The 19,384-nt window shown below is 29.3% G+C and overlaps 1 protein-coding gene across 3 annotated transcripts in view; it reads left to right on the forward strand.

Annotated features, from left to right (window-relative positions):
• The window catches only part of LOC137929385 (multiple C2 and transmembrane domain-containing protein-like), a 40,637-nt gene that overhangs the window by 20,026 nt on the left and 1,227 nt on the right, over positions 1–19,384 (forward strand). For all 3 annotated transcript variants that reach the window (XM_068772302.1, XM_068772303.1, XM_068772301.1), the window contains exons 2-13: positions 8,012–8,144; positions 8,499–8,632; positions 9,614–9,757; positions 11,037–11,220; positions 13,707–13,903; positions 14,242–14,461; positions 14,937–15,082; positions 16,088–16,227; positions 16,339–16,412; positions 17,327–17,430; positions 17,892–18,001; positions 19,153–19,250. In XM_068772302.1, the coding sequence (XP_068628403.1) occupies positions 8,012–8,144; positions 8,499–8,632; positions 9,614–9,757; positions 11,037–11,220; positions 13,707–13,903; positions 14,242–14,461; positions 14,937–15,082; positions 16,088–16,227; positions 16,339–16,412; positions 17,327–17,430; positions 17,892–18,001; positions 19,153–19,250 (1,684 nt within the window). The remainder of the gene's footprint in view (positions 1–8,011; positions 8,145–8,498; positions 8,633–9,613; positions 9,758–11,036; positions 11,221–13,706; positions 13,904–14,241; positions 14,462–14,936; positions 15,083–16,087; positions 16,228–16,338; positions 16,413–17,326; positions 17,431–17,891; positions 18,002–19,152; positions 19,251–19,384) is intronic.

Genomic DNA, 19,384 nt, shown 5'->3' on the forward strand with positions numbered 1-19,384 from the left:
AATCCTGGGAACGGTATGAATGGCAGTCGAGAAAAAATAATAAGATATTTCTTATACATTTTATTTTAAACATAGGTAAAAGGCTAATATATTTTATTTTTGATATTTATTTACAACAGTTATTTATTTCATTATTTTCTGGAAAATTAGATATTTATATAAAATAATAAACTTGATTTGCGTAATAAGGTGTTATAATAAAGAAAACCGCCGATCTTGTTGTTTGTACACTGCTAGTTTTTAATATATCCTAATTTTAAAAGTTGTGTAGTGTCGCCAAACATATACCGCCGACGGTAAAAATTCATAGCAAGTAGTTAAGTATTCGAAAATATTTTGTATAACTTCAACTTCTTTTTATCGTGCTTCTGGTAAATAGGTCTCCTCTGTGAGAAAGGAAAAAGACCATAATCAATACGCGAACACAGTGCTGATTCATAAAAAAGGCATCTCATTGTCATTCTCTCATATTTTGGTCCTAAGTCAAGCCGGTTTCCTCTCAATATTTTTGCCGTTTGCGAGCACTGACGATTATGAAATAAAACAAATTTACGTTCATAGTATATCATTGTCAATTTCTTTCTAGTCCGTATTGACTCGCGTAATGACATTTTAGATTTTATTCAATAAAATGTGTCTGAATGAATGAATGTGTCTGTAAATCATGTAAATTCTAAATTTTACCTCTGGACGTGGATGCTGCAAAGCACTCAAAACGGGTGTAACATATGTATTTTAATAAACCGCGATATAATCCGTTAAAAACATTAGTGAGAAGTCACTATGAGACGGAGTTATAAAATTGACTTCAAATTTGCGCTCGTTAGAAAGGGAGTTCCAATATAAAATCTTTGTTCATTTTAAAGCCGGTTAAGGTCCTCTGTCCACCTTGGAAGTTTAACACCGCACTTGCGGATCCGTGGTTCTCTTTTTCTCTCCAGAGCAGTGGGATTGTTGGGATTTCTTAATGTTTATTAATTTATTTGAAAATTTAACAGCTATAATATTACATAAATAAATAATTCTACTCGGATATTCAAATATTCGTTACATTTTTATCGCATATCTAATTGCAGGTGGAGAAAATATGAGTAAATTTATCTCAAGTTATTATTTATTTCATGTGCTAGGGGAATATGCGAAAACAGTTGAACAACAAGACTGTCTTTCAATTTGCATGAGTATTGTATAATTTTATTTATATAATTTTTATAAGCGTGCTGTTATGGAATATTCAAGACTAGTTAAAATAACTAGGTTTTTAATATCAATATGTAGTAATTTACAGAATAATTTAAACCCTATTCTACTACTAGCGTATGGCGACTTCATCTTTAAGTAATTTAATTTATCAGTGGAAGACTTCACATATAATAAGTATAAAGATATTATAACTTATTGCTTATAAATTTTTAAGTGATTTCAAACTGAAAAATTGTAACGTTATTACTTGTTTACGGTTAATACTTGTAAAAAAGATTGAAACAATTTTTAAACCATGATTTGTTTTGAAAGTACATTTAATATTTATTTATTCGATGAATACATTGAAAGTTTTGATATTAATATATATGATGAATATTGTTACTATGTTCGTAAATAATTTAAATCATAAAGTTATTCACAGAAACATAATGATACTATTCTAGTCAATCTCATTTATTTCCTGAAGAAAACCAACAATTTTTTATTTAAGCGTTCTGCTTTTACGCCCACCGTATAAAAAAATGAATAGGTCTAGCACAATAAAACAAAATAAACCAACACTGGTTTACCTATTTACTTTTCTAACCAATAATAATAAGAGATAATATGTTCGAAGCGTTAGATCATGTAACTTAGTGTTTGGGTTAACGAGGCAAGAAAGGTCTTAAAGCAAGGACTCATATTTTATGTACATTTCATATAAATTCATGTAATTACTTTACAAATGATTGGTTATAAATGGTTAAGATCCTATAACTTGTCAATTAAGACAAATTCAAACATATATATACATATTTATTTTAAAATCTAACTTAAAAATATGAATACTAAAGTAGGTACACGTGGCTGAGTAATTTAATTATATGTTCCACGTTAAGGCTTTGGCAATATAATCTGCAAAATATTCCACGTATATTTGCGAATAATACATTGGCAAATGTGATTTCGTTTGCTTTTAACTAAATATAAATAGAGTCACGTGTTTAAATGACTAGGATTGATGCCTTAGTTTTGAAATACTGCATTTATCCATTTAAGCGAGGATGGTTAGAGGCATATCCGTCTCTCTATACTTGAAAATAAAAAATCCTCCTTAAACAATTGATAGAATTTGACTTAGCACATTCCACTAATTAGAGGCGTCTTTACAGTAATTTTAATACCAAAGTAATCTACTTGATTACTATAAGAAATGTTATTTTATTGCAGTAATTTATTTACTTATTGCATTTATATAACATTTCTTTTACAATGCTTTTATTACACGTACAAAAAATAAACAATAAATTACTGTGTAAGGTTACACCGCGTACAACCAATGACAAGTGAATAGTTTCCGTGTTCTGAAGTTAAAATAAATATTACGTTATAACTCGACCACAAAACATAATTCAAAAGTAATTTTCTTAAAATGTATTAATAACAAACAGGTTAAAATAAATATTTAAGGAATATTGCTATACCTTTTCTTTTCTAAACTTTATAAAAAGAAGATAAATGTAGTAGTCCTATAAATTCGCGTGTTGTAAAAAATATTTAATCAGCCCGATATTATTGTTTTAATGCGTGTGTATTTTTAACTCAATGTACGTAAAAACCGTCAACATAGCTATTGTAATTGTTTATCAATGCAACCCGTGTTTCTATTTAACGCCAATTATTCATGCAAAAATATTGCCGCGTTGAGTAAAATCTCAAACTAATTCAAATTATATTGTATTCTAAGACAGGAAGATGTTCTGAGGCGGGATATTCTGGGATAGGAAGATAATCTGAAACGGTTTCGTTATAATTTAATCATGTATGTGATTAGATCTAGATCTGATTATTTGATATTACTCAAAGTAATTCAAACTTTAACATTTAATTTGCATTTGATTAATAAGAACGTATAAAAAACTGATACAATAAACATTTAACATTGTAGTATTTAATACGACGGGTTCAAAGCTTACGATGTAAAATTAAACGGAAAAACCAACTACAAGTAAAGTATCAAGATTCTTGCGGTCTGTACGCATTATTTTGATATTATGGATATTCAACGAATACATTTAAATTCGTTATTTTTTCCTGCATCCAACATTAAGTTAAATAGCTCATCGGGACGGGCGAAAGAATTATAAATTATATATTTATTCTAGTAAAATAAAAAATGTTAATTTATACAATAAGCGCAAAAATGTAAGATATTATATTTAATAAATTTATCGTTTTTAGTTTTTTCCACATAATTAGTGTAGTCAGTAACTAATTAAGTACACTTTAGTGATCAAACACATTTGATATTTTTTGTATGTAAGTGTATACACACACGTGATGCTTTTTTATATCTGAGACTGTGATAGAGCAACTTAATATACCTATTTATTTTGCGTAGAGACGCAGTATAGCAAAGGTTACAATATATTCCATGTTCAAGGTGCCCAGTTCCTAGCAGAGATGTACAGAACTTAAAAAAATTGCTTATCTTGCGCATCATCATCATCACAATATTAGCCTACCACTGCTGGACATAGTTCTCACTAATTTCTCATTACAAAAATTTTAATATTCGGTTGAAAGCAAACTGCATCTTGCGTTTTCCGTCGTCCTACGCATATCGAAATATTACTAGTTTTTTTATGAAACTGAATTTTTGAAATTGTTTATCATGTTTTAAATCGGTATATCAGTAATTTAGTATTACGTTTTACAGATGATGATATTCAGTTAGTCCGCTTCCTGCGATCTCATAAAAGGTCAATGACCACAGAATTGACGGTAAACCGTATTTTGGCAAAGCATAAAAAGGTTCTTAAGTTTCACGACCAAAGATATACATATGAAAAAAATAGTAGTATTCATTTAATAATAATCGTAACATATTCGTTATCGACTATTTAAAATTTGAATAGATATACGAAACAAAAAATGCGTAATTTATAGCTGAACTTTGCCGAATCATACATGCGGATGTACACAAATAACTTAATTATTAACAATAATAACCACGGCATTATATATTTTTTCCTATTTCAAACTTTTTCACGTTTTATAAAAAAAAATCGCATTATGAATTGCAATTACTGTTACAAGAACTTTTATCACAAAACGGTATATTATTTCCGTTAACATATGTACATAATACACATATAAATGTATTTAAAAATGTACTCTGCTATGTATCTTTACTTACGGATGCATGTTATGTGTAAATACATTTATATAAATCGATGAAGTAGAGATCTATATTTACCAATGATTACGGCCATGCACAATAATTAAAGATCAAGCTATGACCACAACACTTATAAAAGCGTAATTTACTGAGGAATCTTGCTGCTAGGAACCTGTACTTTTGTACATACAATACCAGTACACGTATTTGTAAATGTCACGGCTGGTCCATGTGCTTCCTTAATGAAAGTAAAGCTTACTTGGTAAAAAATACTTTAGTAAATTTAAGAAAAAAATATTTTTGAGATTCGAATAGTTGTTTTTCTTTTAACCTTTAAAACAAATATAATCTTAACGGTTAAAAATAATTAAAAGCCTTTAATTCTCAAACCACTAACAGTAGATTAAAGTATAAATACTAGGACTTACGTTCAATATTACAGTAAGGGTATCCAAAAAAAGCCGAAAGAAATAATAAGTCCATTAATATAGAATATCTAATTATTGGGAAATTAGTTTACAGTCTTTCTTGTGGAATTTTTCTGTTCGCTTTTACTTAATGATGATGAATGGAAGTAAAAAATTAAAGAACACTTAATGTAAAAATGTTTACAATGTTGTTTTTGTAACAAAGGGTTAATTGCTGTTTTCTGTTGACGAAAAAAAAAAAGAAAGGGTTAAGATAAACAAAGTAAGTTTTAAGTTAGTTAACGTAATGTGTAGCAAATCTCGCAAATGATGTGCACCTATAGGAGAAGCCCGAGCAAAGTTAATAGCGGAGGTAAAGCGGATAAACTGTTCTTCTGGTACTACTATAAAATAGTAGCTAACCGCGAATCGAAATATTATTTATACTGAGCTTGTAAATAAAAATGGTGTAAGGTTAAGTTTTGTGGGAGAGGTATTTTGGGGCAAAGTGGCTACGCCAACCACTTTGCAAGTTGGTAAAATGTATGTACAATTCTGTTGTATTTAGTTTCAAAATGCTGTTTAAATACACGTGTAAAACAAAACAAGCTTTATGGTCATTTCATAATTCTGTTAAAAAAAGTAATGTAAAAGAAAAGCAAAAATCGATCGAATTATCGGCTCAGAGTATGACATGCAATATGATATAGATATCATAAAATGAAAAACGTTGTGCCTTTTAACTTCAGTATTTACTCTAAATCGAGAAGGAAATCTTTGCGAATATTTAAAGAGGCGTGACAGCATATTTTTCGCATTAACACTTACTATTTTTATTTTAGATGTTGGCATTTAATTATGCCGAAAAAAATAAAACATCTGTACGTAAATGATAAACAGGTAAAGATTGGTTATCCGGGTTTAGAACATAGCATCCTGAATTGCTAGCTGGCTATCTGCCAACCTATTTACTTATTCTCTCTTAATATTGTTGCTGTTACCTCGAGGGTTTTCACAGCTTCATCGGAGCTTAGTTCACGGAGCTGGAAGGCCCGTGAACTTAAACAACCTTCTGTTCTAGTGCGAATGTAGGGGTTTCATAATAATTAATATATAAACTAAATACATCCACAAACGATTTAATCTAATGCTCTCATTTAAGTCAATGTGCATACAAAGCCTGCACATTATATGGGGGACGAAGAAGTTACTTCTGTGATAACTGCTACTATGTATAAATTATTTCCACTTTGCCCGTGAGACAAATCCGCTTTGCCCTGCCCTGCCCCAAATAATAAAAATTTAGAGGGTTTTGTTTACAACTTAATTTTTAAAATTATATTAAAATATTTTTAATGATTATCTCATGTAACCAAACATGATTTATAAATGCATTTTAAGATAATAACAGAAATTTTCTGTCTAACATAATATAATTATTTTACCTCAGTTTTCCGTTACATGTCCACTTTGCTCAAGTTTCGTCTGCGTCTATCTAACATTAAAGAGGAAACAATTGCAAAAATATGCCAGTATCAACACCGATGAGTACTATTGAGTTATAAAGTAAAAAACTGATTAATGAGCTTATCGGTTGCACCAGGTTGCCTTTCAAAAGAAACAAATTCAACAACTCCACAAGAAACAAGTTCAGCACTTGAAGTTATTTCTTAAATAAATAATTATAATAATTTCTATAATTATTCATGTCGTACCGATATATTATCTTCTTATAAAAGAAAACGCCTTGCTCCGTAATATATTTAATAGTTACATTTAGTTCACTATCTTGAGTGGAGGTGAAGGAAGGGGCAATCTATTACAAAATTTTATCAAGCGATAATAAATACATGCAGATCTATTGGATATTGGTGCAAAAACTTTAAAATTAAATAGTCCATTTGCTGTTAATAATTGTATCGTAGAGCCTTTCTATGAATCAATGGTTTCAGAAATAATAAATGACGAAATGGTATATTCATATCGCTTACTATGTAGTAAGAAAAAACATTTACATTGCAAAATACAGATCAAAACAAACTTAAATTATTTATTGCTTTCTCCTTATTTAGAAAAATATTATTTCAAGGTCATCACTTTATACAGGGTTATTGGAAATAGGTGTAACAGCTTCAAATAGACTATTATACAAATTATAATAAATATATAAAAGAGGACAGAATTGTATTGAAAAGAAAATATAAAAAATATTATTTACTTGAAAAATCTGAATTTTTTTGTAAAAAAACATCACGTGAGTTTAAAATTCTTTAAATTTCTGATACTTTCACATAAAATTATAAATAAAGCAAATAACTGCAACGTAATGCATTTTAATTGTTATAAAGTCAACAATTAACATGCATTACTCGGTAAAATAATTAATTTAAAAAGTGATGAATGTCTCTTCATTGTTTCAAGAGACATATACAATCTATTGTTTAGATAAATGGCAGTGAAATTGAAAATAATTTATTACCCTTAATAAAAAAAGACAATGTTAATTCATACGACGTAGAGCATGTTCGCTTCATAATTAACATTTAATAGCCCATTTTTAGTACAGGTTATATGAAACATTCATCATAACATGATAAAGATTACACATTTATTAACATATATTATGGAATACATTGTTCTGCTAAAACCGATTAAAATCAACCAACGGCTATCATATTTTGCATTGTATCTATCAAATTGAGTCATTTTTTAAATAAAAAACCAAGATAAATGAGCACAGTTCTTTGTCTGATTGTTTTCAAAAACATTAAATACTGGTTTAGAAAACACGTCACATCTTAAAAAAAATCCCCTTTGTCGCATTATTTTAAACATTACATCGTATTTAAAGTTGTTTCCATTATCAAATGTGAACCAAAGCGTGGTAGCTAACATTAGGTAAAAAAGTAGTATTTAATTGTTAAATGTTGTAATCCGAATTATGAGAATATTTTTTCTTAATGTATTATCATTATGTTATTTATTACTTTTGAAATCATTAATTTTCTAATAGTTTGTGCCATTCATTAATTGACAGCAAATAAACCATACGTTGACCCTCTTGCAAGCTTTTACACGTGTAAGCAATCATATTAATTTATATTAATTATCTACCTATATCTAAGCTCTTATCGACGGATATTGGTATCACGAGTGCACTTAGATGGTCCTTTTCAAAAGGGACTAAACACCCTTAGAGTCATGTTGTAAAAATGCATATTTTTTTGTTTAATATCAGGTCGATTCCAATTCCGGACAGCTTGGCGATGGATCCGTTAGCGCCAACAGCGCTGGCGGTTTCCTCCGACTTCATGGATCGAATCGGTAGTGGATTGACCTTACTAAGAGACCATGGAAAAAAAGTTCAAAAGGTAAATTTAATCATACAAAAACTCATTTTATAATTCTTAGTAATCAAAATCACATTAGTTTGATTAGTCCCATAAATTTCTTCCATCAATTTGCAATAAAAAGAAAGTAATAGTTATAATTATTTACATGCCTCTATTTTTGACAGCGCTTTATTTAATAAATTGATTCTTTAAATATTTTTATAAATCACACTGACACATACATAACCTACGAGAATTTATAAAAGTAAAAAAATAGTTAAGTTTCCCGATATTCTTTGAAATACTTTATAATTAAATTAAACATGTTTTTTTTTAACATCCTTTTTTATTGGATTAATTTTTAATATATCTGGTCTTTTATTGTTTATATAGTACCTTTGGAAGAGCAAAAAGCTTGAAGTTTTGAAAAAATCGTTGAAGACTCAAGTTAACATTGTTCTAGTGGAGGCTAAAAACTTGGTAGATGATGTTTTACCCAATCCAAACGGTCTTTACTGCAAATTTAAGTAAGTATCAATTTATAATATTGCAATAATCTTTAAATTATCCCTTATAACATATCTGCTCGGGTCTTATGTTCAACATAAATTTGAAAAGCGTACAAAATACAAGTGTATATTTTCTGGTAAATGAAATATAGGAGACCTATCAAGAAATCAATACCCGGATTGGAAAGGCTTGAGCTTTGTTTGTGGTTGAGAAATACACGAATGAATATAGATAAACGCTGAAAAGCTCTTTTATTTAACTAAGGGCCTAATAAATTTCTGTTAATTTTTTATTACTCGCCCACATCTTCGGATGGCCATCGTCAAATAAAGAACGCATTATGTTTATCACTTATCAGTCGCTACTAAGATTCTTTGCGAGATTCCAAATTTTAATGACTAGTATAAAGTTTCTCCTTCAAATGTTGCTATATTTAAATGTATATGCATTAAAGCCTTGGTTGAATAACTACGATGAAGTTAATTTTCATAGGTGAAATAAAGACTTTATTCGCTCACCTAATCAGCTTCCACTGAAACTTATTGAAACAATCAGTGAGTGTTCTCACTTTAAAAAGAGATTCCCCGTCGTTTAAAAAAACGTTGTTTAGAAAGAGAGCGCTAGTTTTACCAAAGAAGACCGATAAACAAACCATCGTTCTAGAGTCAATTCAAATTATAAACAATCAAACAGTCAGTTAATTTCTCTACAGTGTGGGTCTATACTTTAACATTTTGTTTATGAGAACTCTCTTCGACGGTAATTGTTTTTCATGAGAAAAAGAAATATCACTGTTTCGAATTTTGCTGAAGTTTGAACATTTCTATCTTTTTTGCATTAATTATAAAGGGCTATCACTGCCCACAGAGACGTTTCTAGAAGATGAGCATTAGCGTTCTCTAATAATACCACATTGCGTACCATAAATTTAAACTTGGATCCGTACCTAATATAACAAAAATGTTACTATTTAACACCATATCTTCATTCTGTTTTAGGTTAGGTAACGAATCTCACAAATCAAAACAAGTTACTAAAGCGAAACCAATATGGAGGGAACGATTTAATCTTTATATGTACGAGGACAGCAATTTAGAGGTCATTCTGTGGCACAAGGGAAAACAAAAAACTTTTGTAGGCAGGTAAGGCATTATAATGTATATAAAGTTTCTTTAGTGTTCTGAAACATAACATAAGAAGTAGAATAATTTCAATAAATATTTTCTTATGTATTTGTAAGGCATATTATATTGGAATCCGAATCTAATCTTTTGTTCTTATTAAAAGTTTTGTTTTTATGTTATACAATATTACTTGCGGGAATTCTTCGTTTGCGGGTACGCAAGAACGGTCATTTTGGCGATTTTTAACGGAGGCGTGTGCCTTGCATTGGCGTGTATCGGTTGACATGGTGATGATTATATTTTTATAATAGCCATCATTATAAATGGTCGATCGGTAAGATTCGAAATCAATCAAAGTAAAGGAACACAGGAAAATGTATGTAAAACAGTATGTAAAAAAATGTACAAAAATAAATTGCATAAACTATATTTTGTGTTGTTTTATAAACTTAAAGACTGGTTGAAGAAATTGGATTCTGATTACTAGTTACAGGATTAACCCCGTTGCCCTCTTATGCAACAGCTAATCTAACACTGATCATGTTCTGATCTATCGCAGAATCCTTCAATATCAAATGATCGTATCTGTTACTATTAATTAGAAATAACTGAAATTAATAAATAAATGTTTTAACCTTTATAAACGGTATGTATGGATAATATCAGACTATTGTTAATTATCTTCGTTTCGTAACATGACTAAACAATAAAAATTCCTTCGTTTCATTTCGTTATCTGTAACCTCATTAGTTAATTTAATTGACCTAATTAAATAATATTCGATTAATTAATGTATCTATTGAACAATTGTCAATAAATATAGCCTAATTAACACACGTACTGTGTACAGAAGTAACTAATATAGTCATTACCGATTCTAACTACTACTACTACTATACAAATGATGCTTCAAAGTAACGTCTTTTGTAAATCAATACCGGTTATCATTAACATTATCATATATAGCCGTAAAACGCCCACTGGTTAAATAGACCTCCTAGAATCTATAGATTTCAAAAAAGACTGGTTTGCTATCGTCTTCCAACGACCTAAACAAGGTTGTATGTCCATCTAATGGACAGAGTTCTGCATTATTTATATAATTCAGGAATCAAAAAAATATTTAAATATGACAATTTTGAACTGTTATTTACCGCTACAGAAAATCAACTCAAGATTTTAGGTATTCCGATAAATTGGACCCGTCTTGTATGTGTCTATTAAACCTTGGTTAACTGCATTTTATAGGGTGTAACTCCATTGGGTTGAAAAATATTTTAATATTTGATTTAAACAGATGTGTCATCGACCTGTCCCAGCTTGAGAGAGAGAGAACGCACGAACTTTGGCAGGAGCTGGAATACGGTCACGGATCACTTCATATGCTCATAACGCTAGGTGGATCTGAAAGATGCGTGTCAACGGATAACTTGCTTACTACTCAAATCTACCAACCACTTCCTACCAAGGAAGAGAAGTTTGTAAGTATTTTTTAAAAATCTTTAAACTCGTAATTAATATGATATTTGAAATTTATTACTCCGTATTCTGTCTTTAATGGATAACAATGCATAAATAATGGAAAGTTTACGTAACACTAAGCTTAAGAACTAGATTAAGAGGTAATTATTAATTTGTCATCGACTTCATAGTTATACATAAACGCTTTATTTGATGTCCCATCTTATTACTAAAATATTGTTATTTAAATACGTATACACAATTTAGAGGCTTACGACATAACTAGCGACTGACTGATTCCGGAACCACGATGTAAAAACAGCGCTGACTTTTTACCTTTTGTCTTAATATACAAAAGGTTAAAGCACCGAACATCGCCGGTATATGTGAATGACTGAATGATATCATACGAAGCAATTTTTGTGGTTGTAAACAACTTCCAACCAACCTGTCGAGCTTATGGAGGCTCTTCCTTACATCTACCCAACGATATCCAACTAAATGTTTTGTATATGCTTTTTAACTTTCCAACCCCCTCACAGCCTCTCAATAAAATATTAATATATTTTTGTAATTTGCAATTATAATACATTGTGAATAAAAATTTAATTTAATTTGCGGATATTTTCTTGTCTCATATATTTGCCGCATAACAATAATGTATACTTACACACTAATAAAAATTTAGTCACGATTTTAGATATGCAAATGATTTTCATCTCACAAACTCTTAATTCAAGTAAAAGAAAGACAAAGACACATGTGACTAATATTGATGAATTTACGTAAACTTTTAACACAACAAGTCACGAAAACTTTGTACAAAGTATATCAAATTATCATAATATTGATTATATATAATGAAAACATAAAAACTATATTAAATTACATTATTTGTCTTCTCTGCTAACACAGATAGATTACTATTGCTCTCGACGATTTTTTAAAATGATGAATCCATTACATTAGAGCTTTATAATCAGGACGAGTAGCGGACGCGAATAACAGGTTTATTTAATAAACTTATAAATAAGAGGTTAGACGGATTCATTACAAAAATACAAGTAATAAAATTCTATATGGTTCATACCTTGCTATTAATCCTTGTTCATCTTAACGAAAAACTGAAACAAATATATGTTGTGGACAAACATGTATACATATGCTAAAAAATAAAAAAATGCATCAGTCTTCATGAAATTATACACAGTAGTGATAAGATATTGATAAATAATAATTTTTCTATTGTGTGACAATAAAATTTGTAACGAATAATATAAATAAAATATGTTTATTTAATACTACACAGTACGAATCATATAACCGAAAAGTTTTATGAGAATGGCACACGTAATGAATGGTCGATCTTTGATCGCGAGTTGAGGAAACAACTTTTTTATACCTTATGATGATGTACGACTACAGTTCGTTTAACATATCTCACTCATTCCGCACAAAACGACGCTACCTTTCAATTTAAAGGTCAGACAGAATGTTTGAGGTGTTAAATTTTTTTGTACAAGTCACTGATATTGGCGACAAATTTAGACAAAGATTGCTTACGTACAAATATTGTGATAAATACTCGTAAATTATCGACGAACTCAAAAGGAAACATTTCCCCCTGAAAAAGGTTGTATTAATAAGTAACCATAAAAGTTTCAGTAAACAACGAAATATGGAAAATTTTATTACTAAAACTAAAATTGTATGTCATTATACACTATTCAGATGTTATTAACGCGTACGTTTTCGTTATACGTTAATAACGAAAACAGTCATGCTAAATAGAGATAACATAAAATTCTAAAAGTATACCATATTAAATAGCTTTACAGCATCCGTACGTTTTTTACAACACTAACGTATTGCTAAGGTCGTCAGCGTTGTACCTGTTTACTTATAACTCGTTGTGACGTCAATACTATCGTGTGATGACAATATTACCGAGAAAAAATATCGATGAAGTTCGTCATATCTCTTGTATTTCAAATTCGTTAAACAGGACCCGATAATTATGCTTTTTTCAATTATATTTGTGATTTTAATAAGAGATTCCTGACATAATCGAATTGTTTAAAATCTACATTTTTTCAACATATATATTCACAAGTAAACAACAAAACAATCAATCATAATTAAAGAATACACTCATTTTATACATAATGTTACTCGAGATTATTCTGAATTGATCATTAAAAAGATATTTCATCGTCATATAAAAACTACGCATTAATCAGTGTCGTGTCTGTTTTTAAGCATAACGTATAAAAGTATTGAGCAAAAACCTCACTACGTGAATACCTTACCAACGGTTATATTGATATTCCATATTGATGACTATTTTTCTATGAAGATAATATAGAGAAATAATCGTTAAAAGTTTGTTGGGTAAATTTATATTGAAAATAAAAATATAACTAATAAATAAGTATAGCCATAAACAAATAACTAATAATAAAATAATAAATAATGCGATCTATTAAAACCGGTATTGTTTGTATAGACGTGGTATCGACTGGAAAACGGATGGAACGAAGTGGGTCAACTATCAGTCACCGTGCACGGTGCACGAGGCCTGTGTTCGTTGGGCCTCAATGGAAATATAGGAGCCTATTGCGTTTTGGAAGTAGACAATGCGAGAGTCCAAACTCACGCTGTCCACAACTGCTCCGAACCTAACTGGAACAAGAACTTCATATTGTAAGTGGTATAATAGTCATGTCACTATGATTAATAATAGTTAATTACTTAATAGGTACATTGTTAGATAATGGATAAATAAAAACTTTACTATTGTTATTAATGACGTCTATTTTAAAAGCTAAGTTTTGGTCATCAAGACTATCAATTACATATATCTAAAATAACAAATCAAAGAGACCTTTTTTCTTTATAAAAACAGATACTTTATTTATAAAAAACCACACAAACTACAAATATAATACAACATAAATTGATTTCCAATAAGGCCGGTTGTATGCCGCCTGCGTGATATTTTTACACTTCAATAATTATAAAACATTAATATTTATTTTCAGTACTGTTAATGATGTAACGTCAACTTTAGATATCACTATTTACGATGAATCTATAATTCAGTCAATGAAAGGAGAAACCCTGGGGAAAATTTCAATACCTCTCTTGAGAATTAAGAACAACGAGAAAAAATGGTACGCTTTGAAGGATCGGTCGAAAAAACACAGTGCCAAAGGAAATTGTCCTAGGATCCTGTTAGAGATGGCATTGGAATGGAATCCGGTAATCGCCATTTCTTATTTTTAATGCTACTTACAATAAATAAGATACAATACAATACTATAGATAGATAAATACAATAGATAAGACACTTATTATTTCAATCATTAATTGTTTTGTCTTTCTTGCGATATGGGCCTTACTGTAAGACTGTCCGATCAAAACGAGCACTAGAAGAGTACAAGGTTTCAACAACCAAAAAAAAAACTTTTTCTAGGCATCTATTTACGTAGGCTTTTAAAATGTAACTTTTTTTTTGTTTTTAATGAACCTTAAGATAATTAAAATCAATAAACTATAATTAATGTAGTCAAGGCTATTAAATTTAAAAACGTAATGTGTAATTAAACGGCAAAAATCAATTTATTTTTCTGAATAAGAAAAAAATTTTAAGAACCTTGCATTGCATATGTAATATTTTTGTATTTTAAATTTCCAAAAAGTAAATAATACTTAATAATACCTATTTTTTTTTTAGATAAAGGCATCGCTTCGAGTCTTGAGCCCGAAACCGACAAAGTACGTCCAGAAACCACCCAAGTTTAGCATTCCTCTGATATACAATAATCTGAAGTTCATCAAAATCGTGTTCGACTATATATATCTAGGAAATGAACATTACAAGTACGTAATTCAATATTTCAGTAATAATGCATTTTCAATAAATTATCGGAAAGTTATTTTTTTTTCGAAGCTAATGTTAAGATAAGCTAACACTTAGTAGATACTAATGTGTATACATTATTATAATACATTAAACTTATGACTTCCGTAAATTTTACTTAGCATATTAATCTATCATATTAACCGTAATTGAATAATTAACTTGATAAAGTGAAAAAAATTGCCTTTTAATACTTGCAGTAAACTTAAGTATTAATAACATGTCGTAGGTGGTGACTCAAATTACTAGATTGATTTTCTGATAAAGAGGCATAAATATTTATCACATGTATTTCCGTATACAAAAAAACAATAATCCTTTTGACGTATCCTTGATATTTGTGATTGTACGTTGAATGTGAGAATAACAGAATGTTCCATACTTTGCGACAAAAAAACTAAAAAATTAAAGTCATGCGTAATTTTAACGAGAAATGCCTGTTTTATTTACGCCGGAGTTCTATACTAAACTAGAGAACCTTTTGGTTACATTTTAATTAATAGTAAACGAAAAACTCTCGAAGAAGAAGATTATGAAAAGCTGAAATAATTTCTAATCTTCACATGTTAAATTTTATAAAAATACTTTGATTAGTGTGTAAATGACCAAATTATTAATAAACCTATATGCATTTTTGTCAATGATCACGTCTTTAACTTTCTATCAGTTGGCAACGTTGATAAATTAATCTCTTCCGCAGCAGCAACCAGCTCAACATAAAAATATTTTTTTCTTATTAATTACTAAATAGTTATTTTATTACTTCTTTAATAATATAAGTATTTTCGTGACATACATATTAAAAATAATCGGCAATATACATAACATACCAGTTAATGAGATTATCAAAAGAGTGACGCGGAAAGCTTTTACATTATAAACCATTTATTATTTTTTATCGGATTCCAACCCCCAATAATTACTGACAACAAATATATAATTCATTATATTTTATCTTCTTACAGACAGGCATTTGAGTGGGAAAATCGTGAACAATCAGCATTAGCTTTAGGAGCTTGGTTAATATTTTGGTACTTTTTCCGAATGTGGATGACGCCTCTTCTTCTAGTGGTACCATTTCTTCCTTACTGGGCGATGAACCGAGGTAATTTCTTCTATGCTATACATACAGAAAAAATTTTTTTTTGGAAATTTAGAATAAATAGAATTTGCTATATACCGAATAACTTATCAAATGCTTATATTTCGGTTTCAGGAAATAACTGTAGTCAATTACTACCACTTACAAGTGATGAAGAAACGTCAGATGAGGACATAGAAATACAAAAGGTAATTTTTTTTCCCTCATTTCATAATGAATTATGCATAAAACACACTACGAACTGACCAGATTGAATTCCCTTATAAACGTAAACACGCGTTATACATTACGTTTTAAAATAATGTTCCGTTTTAAAAAAATAATGTAATTATTTTTCATTTATGTCAATACTTCTCACACAAATTTCAGATATACAATAGACACTCTACAATTCAATAACAATAATTAAGTTAGTCAGCTAGCATTTTTACAGTTTTAAATTTAATACCTTTTTTGGCATAATATGAAACAAACCGTTTAAAACATATTTTTTAAAGACAAAAAAAATGAACACTAACCTACCAACGCATTTATTTCGTACATTCAAATTTTGTTTAGTGTACCGCTAATGACTTTTTTTTAAATTCCGGATATGTATATCATGTATGACTTTTGGAAAATCCGCCTTTAAGACTTTTATTACTGTCTTACTAATCAAATTATCGTACTAAGTGCTCTAAGCACTATTCTATTGCTAAAAAAGTGCTTTGTTAATTAGATATTCCTAAAATATAACAGAGAAACATTTTTATTCGATAAAGTAATACGATTTGAACACCTCGTATTGGTATAGAAAAGACTATCATTATCTTCATCATTTCAACCGTAAAAAAGTCCACTACAGTAGATAGGCCTCGCCCATAGATTTCTTTGGAAGAAGATCTTGACGTCTTCCGATGAATAAGCTTACGCTGCGATTACCAGCCCGTGGTCTCTACTCCAGATCCTTAAGATTCCATTGGCTATCTGAGTGCTATGTGGCCTGCTCACTGCCAAATCAAATTGCCCCTCTGCTGGGCTATGTGGGCTATTTTCGTTTATCTTATATTCTTAATCCTGATTTGATCTCATAAAGAAACTACAATATGGTTTTTTTTTTCAGGACGATAAAACGATTGTCTCACGGTTATATGAGTTACAGGATCTTACGCTCACTATCAAAAATGGTATTGATTACATTGTTTCCCTGATAGAAAGAATAAAAAAGTAAGTAAAGTGAGATAAGTAATACGTTAATTAATTTAAATTTTTAACCAAAGTTTAACATTTTACATTAACATCCAAACCGAAAATATTTCTTGACTAAGATAAAATGATAGAATCATTCAAAAACGGGTAGTAATAAAACATGAATTACAAAATACTCCCTAATTTAATGTATTTAATTTTAACTCTTTAATAATTGTTAATAAATATTTCAACAAACTGATCGCATAAATAAGAAGATTATCCTTTTTATTATTTTAAATCAATTGGTTAAAAACAATAAAAGTGTATCATTTTTTAATATCACTGGTTTTTAACACGTAATTTGGGAAATATGCTTTTATTTCCCAAGACCTTTTAAAGCTTTTACACTTTTTAGGTTATAATCCAAAATTAAAATTACATTTCGCATGCATATTCAAACAACTTATTTTATTTTATTATTTTCTTTTCTCTTTCAGTTTGATTAATTTTAGCGTCCCCTATTTAAGCTATTTGGCAATAATTGCGCTTACAGTTGCCGCTATAGCGTTTTATATCATTCCTGTTAACTACATATTTATGGCATTAGGTAAGTTTTTCATTTACTTTATAAACTACTGTATTATCTTTATTATTATCAATGCAAGCTTGCCTACAAAGTTAAGATTTTAAGTTCAATCATATAAGATGTTTTTGTAAGTTATAAAATTCAATAAAATATTGTAATTTTAAATACGCATTAAGTTTTAAAGTTAATAATGGTAAATCTTGATGATTATCACTTATTTATATTTCATTGCTTAAGGAGAAGGAAGCTGATGTCTGTACCACAGTGCATTACCAGTACAACTACCAAAGACAAAAATAAATAAATGTTTATAAGTAGTTTTACATAAATAAATAAAAATAAATACCCAAAATTGCGATAAAGAATAAAAAAAATTAATAACGAAAAGCAATTTGTATCCCGAGACGGGATGCGAATTAGTAACAGACACGTATAACTAACAAAAGCATCTTGTATGTTTGAGACAAGAAAATACACAAACATGCAAAAAGTAATTTCGAAAAAGTTAATCCATTTCATAATTTATAAGCTAAAATAAAAACTTAAGTCAGCTTTTGATTCGAAGATCGTGTCGACGAATTCTATCGTGTAGTCTTCTCTGACTCATTATATATAGAGGCTTAATATATAACGGAACGTTAAAAATGTAACACAAACAATAGTCAAAACTTGTCGCGTCTCCGCAACTAAAACAAACAAACAACACCACTAATGATTTTAATATGCTAATGATAATGCTAAACTTCTTACCTACATACTTGAGTTTAGTTTACTATGAAAAAATATTAGCCTACGCTCTAATGTGTTAAAGCTGTTATTGACCAAGGAATCGCTTCCTACAATAAAAAAAGTTCCGCAATAATAAATTTTGTCACCGAATTTTAAACTAGCAATAAAGAGATTCATCCTTACCTAAATTTTATTGGTAAACTAATCTCATTAGAACTCTTGAATTGTCGAAACAGTAATGTTGTATGTAGACGAATTAAATTTGTATCAAACTTATCGAAACAACAAAATACATTTGTACCTACCAATGAATCGAGTGCTATAAGCAACCGCATATTAAAACGTCACACTCATCATCTCAATCCATTCGCCTTTGGATAGCTAAACAGAGAAGTATTTGTTAGAAACATAGGTAATTTGGATAATTATTTTTATCTTTTCAGGCTTATATAAATTTACACGGAAAGTTTTAAATCCAGACAGAGTTCCTAACAATGATTTAGAAGATTTCATATCGCGTGTTCCTGACAACGAAATTTTGGTAAGAAACTTTAATAAAAAAAACATTGCCCTTCCTTTTTCCTCTTAAGTAAGAAAATATTCATTGCACTGGAAGAAAATATTACATTCTAGACTCTCTAAATAATAACTTATTGCTTACAGTTTGCTTAATTA

The sequence above is a fragment of the Battus philenor genome, unplaced genomic scaffold, assembly GCF_028537555.1.
Source record: "Battus philenor isolate CCGP_79_NKW_IND1 unplaced genomic scaffold, ilBatPhil1.0.hap1 SCAF_5, whole genome shotgun sequence".
Taxonomy (NCBI): domain Eukaryota; kingdom Metazoa; phylum Arthropoda; class Insecta; order Lepidoptera; family Papilionidae; genus Battus; species Battus philenor.